This window comes from Hippocampus bargibanti, linkage group LG11 (genome assembly GCF_051943395.1).
Source record: "Hippocampus bargibanti isolate YZ-2025 linkage group LG11, ASM5194339v1, whole genome shotgun sequence".
In the NCBI taxonomy this organism is placed as follows: domain Eukaryota; kingdom Metazoa; phylum Chordata; class Actinopteri; order Syngnathiformes; family Syngnathidae; genus Hippocampus; species Hippocampus bargibanti.
In genome coordinates this window covers 8,694,546-8,703,071 of record NC_142744.1, presented here as the reverse complement: position 1 = coordinate 8,703,071, position 8,526 = coordinate 8,694,546, and the positions used below count along the sequence as shown (strand labels likewise).

Here is an 8,526-nt window from a genome sequence, read left to right as displayed (position 1 = left end):
GCTGGAACAATCAGCCTTTTTTGCCCCCTCTGTTGCACTACAACACATTTTGTGCCTGCACTTCTGTTATTTAGCGACTTAAATCCCCACATTTGGTAGCATTCAAGTGCTAAGATTGCAGCTATGTCAATCATATGAAGAATGAATCAAGCACTCGTCCAAACTGTATTTTTTTTTTTCATTACCTCTATAAAATTGCAAAACCACTGGTACTGTTACACACAATGTTCATCACTTTTAACACAAGGGCTATACACTACCGCTGTTACAAGATCAGAATTTTTTTTCTTTTTTTTCCTTCTCTTCGACATTGTTGAAAACAATGCTTCTTAAGTTCTAAACTCCAGTTCCTCGACAGCCATATCCTGCCTACTCCTAACGCACCCGATTCAGCTGTTCTGAATCATTTTAGGACTTGACGCAGCTTGCTGATCAGCTGATCATTTGAATCGGGGGTGTTGAGCCAGAGGGAGATCAAAAAATAAGCAGGAAATGGGTGTCGTCTGACCCTTCCTGTAATCAATGATTTGGCACATGAACATGTTCATTCCGGGACTTGGTTAATCATGATCCCGTCGTTATATCTACATATATGATCACATAATGAATGGAATTTGAAACTGATTTATTTAATGCTGGAAGAAGGTCAAGTTTATGTTGTGCATAATAAATTTGCTATTTAACAATGATTTGGAGTGAAATGGATCCACGTTTTTTTTTATGGGTCACCCCAAGGGTCTCGTGGGGAAACCAAACGAGAGCGATAACATTTGTATTGACCACGTGAGACGTTTTTGGGACCCTGAGACCACTTCCTCCTTTTTTTAATATGAACAATGTCTTGTTCTTTCAGAATAGTACATTCCGACTCGAGGCCAGCTGGACCGTCTTGGAATTGATGAGACTGACATGCAAAGAACAACTGAGTGAGTGGCCTTTTCTCTCTTTTTTTTATGTTGTACTGGAGACACGATATTTCGACAATGACTAGTCACGCGCCGTCACCGCATACAAAGGCCACCACAATAACATAGGATTGATGTGTGGACTTTCAACTTTTATTTCAAGAAATTTGTGCAAAAATATACCATGCGAGTATGGCAACCGTTTGGTGGAAAGTACCGTTTTCGTCTCCGTTGACTATTGTACTCTATCGATAGTAATGGGCAGAAAAATATCACCAGAACCCCTCACCCCCGTTGTGATGTCGCTTGCCTGATTCACTTAGCTTTTGTTCTCGTGCAACGGATAGCAACCAGGACAAATATTGCTCCTTTCCTCAAAATGATATTGCAGTTGTGCTATGTTCAGGTAATGACCAATCTTGGATCAGAATCAGAAAGCCTTTAATCATCCCACAATGGGGAAATTTGCAGTCCACAGCAACAATTTGAAGGGCGGTAAAAGATAAAAACAAAATATTCTAAGCATAATAAAAAATGTCAGAAGACTACAGTCTGTGCAAAAAAATGTTTCATAAAAAATTTACATAGTGCAAGTATAAAAGAAAAAGCATATAATAGTGATATATGTCGCTGTATAGCATCAACATAAGGTGGCTGTGCTATTTACGGGATCTCTTGCTTTCTGAGTTTGGTGTTGTGAAGTTCACAAGCTGAGCCCTGAGTGGGAATGAATGGCTAATTTATATTTCTCAAAATCAATATTAATCAAAATACTGTGTTTTTTTAGAATTTATTGGAAAGACAAAGTTTGCCTTGACATCCCTTTTATCCAGATATCGGTGTACTGTTTTCCTCTGGTTTTTCAGCATTTTTAGCCACAACATTCATTAAGGAAGAGACTCGGCTGAGCGGTTGCGCCTTTTCGAATATGCCAGCACTGTTTTTGATTTGGGAGGAATGTTATTTAACTGTCATCGCTGGATAGCTCTGGGGCGATTGTGCTTTTTTTTGCGCCTGTAATAGGTAGCATTTTCACAACCTCGCTTTGTTCAGCGGAAGGTTTGGTGCTGTTTGCGCCAATATATTTGTGGAACTGTCGCGGCTTGGAATGGAAGCGGATTTACGTGGGAAAGGAGATGTGAGACAATCTCTTTTTGCCAATGGGTGCTACAGCTTCGTGTTTTTGTTCAACATTTAGCTTGTGGCAGACATGCACATTTCACCAGGAGGTCCCTGATCCATTGGTGAAAAGGACGCTTTGATCGCCTCCTCTTTCATCTAGAACTGCTTCACGCGACAGAGGGTACAGAAAGTGCATGAGATTGAATGACTGTGTCTTTTGTGTTGTCATATTATTTATTTAGTTTTTGTTATTGTTTTGACTTCAAGATGTCGCCGTGAGAGTTGCTGCCTTAACAGCAGGGCCTGTATTTTGTTTTTCTACATCTTCCTTTCCTTTCCTCTCCCTTTCATCACTTTGCTGCTATGAAACGTAAATTTCTCCACTGCGAGACTCATAAAGGCTAATCCATTCCAATCTTATTTTTCACAGATGAGTGATTTACATGAGGTTATCTGAGGTCTCCATTTCTCTCCCTTTCACTTTATCCTGGACCTGTCTTTAATACTTTACTTTAACCTTTCTGTGTGGAGTTTCCGGTTTCTCCAGTTTCGCCCAAAACCAAGGCAAAAAACAAAAACATCTGTCGGTTTCCATTCAAGCCCAGTGACCACACCGCGGACACGAAATTGGTATTCGATTGCCCGGGATTTGACATGGTTTCTCCCCGCTGCTCCTATGGGAAGCGTTAAATCCAGAAGACAAATTTACTGCATCGACAATGAAGAGGCGCCTTAGTGAATGTTAATGGAGGCCTTACAACAGAGTGCAAACGACCGGTAACACTAAAAAAAACCAGGAAAACCAGGTTGGACTGCCAGAAAAGATCAAAGAAATGTAGATTCAGATACTTTGGATGCAAAAACAAAAAAAAAATCAGCTTGTATCAAAACTGGAAATGGGAAAGGAAATGGAAAAGGGAATAGGTCCAAAGCATACCACATCAACCAGCGGAACCAGTTTAATGGCACCGGCATTGTGTCTGGCCCGCTAACTGAGCCTTACTGCCTCCCCGGGGTTTCAAAGGAATCCAATAAAACCAATAGGGCGGATTTATCATGATACCCTCCCCCCACCTTCTCGCACAATGAACTGCCCCATTTTACGACACTTGTGCGGACTTGACTCCAAAAGATTGGATCGGATTAGCCTTTATTAGTCTTGCAATGGAGAAATTAACATTTCACAGCAGCAAAGAAATGAAAGGAAGAGGAAAGGAAAACGATGGCCACTCTCGTAGGGCCATCTTGAAGTCAGATAATGGCAAAATACATTTGCAGGTGTGAAGTGGAGTTAGGTGGAGCGCAAAAAAAGACTATTTAAAAAAAGCTATTTAGGCTTTCAACCAACCCCCCCACAAATGTGAATTACCTACTGCGACACGAGCGAGACGCACTGTTTGTCAAGGCCTGGGGGGGGGGGGGTTGGCCAACGAGGATTCTTTGAAGAAGAAGTGAGGGCTGATAAAATTTGAGGCTTTGCATCATCAGAGTGAGTTTTCAAGCCATCAAAATGGCCGACCTAATGCTGAATCCATGTTCTTATCAGTTGGGCTGTAAAAGTGTTGATTCACTTGTTGATAAGCGCCCTCCGGGAAGTTAACGATTTTACATAGTGATGGGAAATGGGAGATGAAGGAGAATGAGCTAAAATGCACACAGAGAAGTCCAAGATGGAGTCTGAGTCGGAATCATTTTAGGACTTGACGAAGCGTTAAATCCAGAAGACAAATTTACTGCATCGACAATGAAGAGGCGCCTTTTGTTATTGTTTTTGTTTTCTTTTGTCACTTTGACTTGTTGTGCATCATATGGAATGGATATGGATTGTTTTTCAGCATTTTTGGCCACGACATTCATCAAGGAGGAGACTGTGCTGAGCGGTTGTGCCCTTTCGGCAACAGGGATATGCCAGCACTGTTTTTGATTTGGGAGGAATGTCAGTGCCATTTGAATGTCATCACTGGACAGCTCTGGGGCGATTGCATATTTGACAATAAAGCTGACTTTGACTTGATTGTGATTTTTGGGCAGCATTTTCACAGCCCTGCTTTGTTTAGCGGAAATGTTGGTGCTGTTGGCGCCGATGCATTTGTGGAACTGTCACGGCTTGGAATTGAAGCGGATTTACGTGGAATAGGAGATGTGTGACAATCTCTTTTCGTCAATGGATGCTACAGCTTCGTGTTTGCTTTCAACATTTAGCTTGCAGCAGGTGTACATTTCACCATGATCTCCGTGCTCCACTGGTGAAAAGGAGGCTCCTCTTTCATCACAAACTGCTTCATACAAAGAGGGCGCAGAAAGTGCTTAAGATTGAATGACTGTCTTTTGTGTTATGACATTGCTTTTTAGTTTTATTGTTTTGACATCAATATGGCACCGCGAGAGTGGCTGCCTTTACAGCAACTCCTGTATTTTGTTTTTCTACATCTTCCTTTCCTTTCCTCTTACTTTCATCACTTTGCTGCTGTGAAATGTAAATTTCTCCACCGTGAGACTCATAAAGGCGAATCCGATCCAATTGCCGCAGGACAGTCATAAATACAAATCCTTGGCTGTGCATATTCGCAGGCAAGAATGGAGAGCAGAGACATAGTTATGTAACTTGCATCTTCCGAAGTCTTATAATTTGAACATGATTTCAAAAGGCCAAATGTTGAGGTCGCAATAAAACATTTATGTTTTGACGGCCTCAAAGCTTCGGCCCCTGAATGGCGAAGTAAACCGAAATCCTGCAAATAAAATGGCTCCACCTTTTTAATGGTAACATATCCTAATTGAAAGCTCAAAACTCCAACCTTCAATCTCAAATCAATTTGCTGTAATTCAAGTCTGTCACGGTGGTCTATCAAGGCCAAATGTTAAAAAAAAAAAAAGCACGACAAACTCTGTCATTGTCCAAATACTAATTGGTACCCTGCTTGACTGCACTTAATGCTTATGAAGTTGCTCTGAAATGACACCACCGCGTAGACGTCGCATACTCTGCAGCTTTTTTTTCAAAGCCGTACTGTGTAATTGTAGTATTAAGGGGTCTTTTTGATGTGCGGCCATAATTGGGGAGACATCAGAAAGCCGAGTGGAAGAAGGGCTCCCTGATGAGGCTTTTACCGTGTGTGTCCCCCCCCCCCCCTCCACCCTTCCTTGTCCAGACGGCTCCCGGCTCCCCTCTGTAATTACGGAGATGGAGTGTTTGTATTTATAGGCTAAAGCCCGCAAGTGGCTTGTGTGTGTGTGTGTGCCGCTGTTTTGCAGCTGCAAAACATCACGGCGATGGAAATCAAGTGCTCATATTTTAAAATTAAAGTGCTTACACAATGGCAACGTGTAGAACCCATTTTAGCGTCCGATGCAGTGATGGCTTGCAGGTCCCAGTCGAAAGCTATTTGGAGTGAAAAAAATGGCAAAATCCAACCAGATGATGTTCAGTTTCAATTATTTTTAATATTTACAATAAATACACATTTGACAGTATAAAATCCATGTACATATTTATATAACTTTAAGTAGAAAATAATGCACAGGACATCCAGCCCTGGTAGTGTACAGAAGGGGCTGGATTTAAGAATAGGGTGGGGTTAAACAGCATCAGAACAGCTGCTCAATTTCTCCTCGTAGGCAGTTTTCTTTTGAAAAAAAAAAACATTGTCTATACACTGTGTGCATTTCACTCTTGTCAACACGATTGCCTACTAAAGTGACGCTAGTTGTCACCGTGAGTTATTTGTTGAAACAGTAGCAGAGTTCAGAGAAAGGCACTTTTGTGTCGAAGACATTCCAGTTTAAAGTATACGCTATACAAGGGCCAGCCCGTTCTCATAGAACCAAAGTAGTACCAGCTACATGATTTGGGGAAATATTTAGATAGATTAACTCATTCACTGCCTTTCATGAATTTATTTGGTAAATGAAAATACAGTGAGGTTGAGCGCCGTTTCTGAATTTGAATTGGGTGCCGATAAAGCGCCGGCCATGGCCTCTGGCAATGTTTTTTTTTTTGTTCACAAGGGGGCAGCATTTCTCTTTTTTCCATGTTAGCGCTTTGTTCCAGCTTCAGCGCTATATAAACCAATCTGTATTTCATTGTATTTTGGACATCTGCCCTCATTTCAAGCTCATAACTCCAGACCCATATCATTTAGGATTTTTTTCTGATGAAAGAAGAGTGTCTACGGTTTCAAACGCTGCATTGAATATTTATGTAGACCTAAAACTCAATATTCTGTGAGTCTTGGAAATCAAGTGACAATGACATTTTTGCGCATTGTCTGGCAGTGAATGAGTTAAAAAAAAACAAGGAGGGGGGGGGGGGGGCTTTGGTCACAAATAGAGAACATTTTAAATTAAAAAACAAAAAAAACATCACACACATCACAATGTCTGTTGTTGTTGTTGTTGTTGTTGTTGTTGTTGTTGTTGTTGTTGTTGTCGTCCGGCCTTCTTTTTTACATGTGCCTCTTCATGTGCAGCGCAAGATGGTCAGACCTGGAGAAAGCTCGTTCGCACAGGTGACACTGGAAAGGCCGATGTCCGGTATGTTTCCGGAAATGTCTCGTCAGCTCATCCGAACGCGCAAACTTCCATCCACAGCCTTCCCAACTGCAGTGATACGGCTTCTCGCCTGGTTGAACAAAAACAGGGAATAAAAACGTGATTCCTCTGCGCTTTGATGGATCAATACGGGTGTATGACAAGGTGAGCTTACCGGTATGCGTTCGCAGGTGAGCTTTAAGATGCGAGCTCTTAGTATACGTCTTCCCGCATCCGGCGAAGGTGCAGGTGTGCGTGGCGGTGCGTTTGCGCGGCCAAGTGCGGCGACCTCGCTTAGGTTTGGAATCAAGCAGTTCCAGCGGCGAGGATGGCGGCGTCAGCATCGCTCTCTGAGCGCCGTGCGGCGGATGCTGCATCGCCATGGCGGCGTCGTCGTAGATCCCGAACGCCGGGTGATGCGCGCCGTGGTAAAGCATGTGCTGCTGTTGCTGGAATGTGGCGTTGTTGTGATACTTGTGGCCCGCGAAGCAGCTCATAGGCCCGCACAAGTCCGAAGCCGCCGCCTGCTCATCCGGGCTGAGCGGTGGCGTCATGCTGCTGCTGGCCGCCCGTGGGGAGATGGCCAAGCGGGGTTGCTCGAAGGACATCATGCATGAAACGTTGCCCTCCTGCTTGATTTTGCTGCAGCTTTGGGGCACCATACCCAACACGGGGCCGTAACTGTCCATGGGGGGCTCAACTTTGATATCCTGGCGTGGGAAATGCGTGGCGTAAAACCTGCCCTGCACTTGTTGATGGGTGCGTGGCATTCCGTAGCCGGCGTCGGAGCGCAGGAGCTCGGTCATGAGGCTGGCGCCGTACGGGGGAGGTGGAGAACGGTGATCCCCCACGGGGAAGGTTGAGGCGGCGGGCACGGCGGCGTCCGTCGCGTTGTAATCGGCCGGGGCCACGTAGGCTGAGGCTCCGTCCAGTATAAAATCCAGATCCAAGTAGTTACTCAGATCCTCGTCGTCCTTTTTGGGAAACAGGTTGTCGACACCGTGCACCATCTCCAGCATGGAGCAGCTGCTGGTGGGGAGCTTGTTGTCATGTTCTACTTTCCATCTCTGAAACATCAAAACGAGCCATTCAGACGCTGACCATCGCAATTAACACAAAAGATGTCATGCAGCGAGATGATTATACTCAATTCAAGACTCTCATTTCAATTAAGACTAAAGCGTGATACAACTTTACAAAACTTTTATTTTTGCAAGAAAAAAAATCAACTTACATTTTCCCAGCTTTTCTCCCTTTGGTTGGTAAACGTGGCGAAAGAAGGAAGCATCACTCCCGACAAAGCCATCTTTTTTTTAGGGGGGTGTCGTCTTGTTGAAAATTACTCAATCCCCCGAAAAGTGGTAACGCGCAATCCGTTGCGCCTGAACTACTCGTTCCACCTACACGCAACAAGTGTTCTCAGTGCACTTGAGTTTCCACCTCCACCGTACTCGCCTCTTTATAAATGCCCTTCTTAAGGACGCCCAGGAAATCACGTCGACGTCGCGTAATTTTAGCCCTTTATAAAGCGAGACTTCTCTCGGGTCGCTTCTTCCAGTCGCGCGCGGGGTTATCCAGTCGACGGCCTTGGCGTCCGAACGAGCGAGCGGGGTTCCTTTAAAAGCGAGCGAGGGAGGGAGGGGGAGACAGGGGGGGAGGGAGGACTGCCTCCGCGCGATGACGCACACGCTCCCCTTAGCCACGCCTACTTTTCAGCTGGAAAAAAGTGTCAAAATATACACGTACACACACAAGCGGTTCTTATAGCAACCAAAGAGGATTACGTAATTTGGCGCAATGAAGAAAACAGTGCCGTCAGGACATCGCCGCTGTGATTTATGCACTTAAAAAAAAGAATAAAATGAGAACATTTTTAAAACCCCCACGCACATAAATTAAGACCTTTTAATAATCCAAGGCGCGCACACAAACATAAGATCACGTCTGAATAACTTCCCACCAATGAAAA

The 8,526-nt window shown here is 44.1% G+C and overlaps 1 protein-coding gene across 1 annotated transcript; it reads right to left on the bottom strand.

The window, feature by feature from the left end:
* Positions 1–5,451: 5,451 nt before the first annotated feature.
* Positions 5,452–8,153, bottom strand: klf2b (Kruppel like factor 2b). Its single transcript, XM_089008867.1, has 3 exons — positions 7,792–8,153; positions 6,733–7,624; positions 5,452–6,648 (listed from the first exon to the last, which is right to left on the bottom strand). Exons 1-3 carry the CDS (start codon positions 7,861–7,863, stop codon positions 6,473–6,475), a joined length of 1,140 nt encoding a protein of 379 aa, XP_088864993.1. The 5' UTR covers positions 7,864–8,153; the 3' UTR covers positions 5,452–6,472.
* Between the last annotated feature and the right edge of the window lie 373 nt (positions 8,154–8,526).

Coding starts and splice junctions, on each gene's coding strand:
- klf2b (XM_089008867.1), bottom strand. CDS start 7,863: ATGGCTTTGTCGGGAGTGATGCTTCCTTCTTTCGCCACGTTTACCAAC. Junction 7,625..7,791: donor GGGAGAAAAGCTGGGAAAAT/GTAAGTTGATTT, acceptor TTGATGTTTCAG/AGATGGAAAGTAGAACATGA. Junction 6,649..6,732: donor TCACCTGCGAACGCATACCG/GTAAGCTCACCT, acceptor TTGTTCAACCAG/GCGAGAAGCCGTATCACTGC.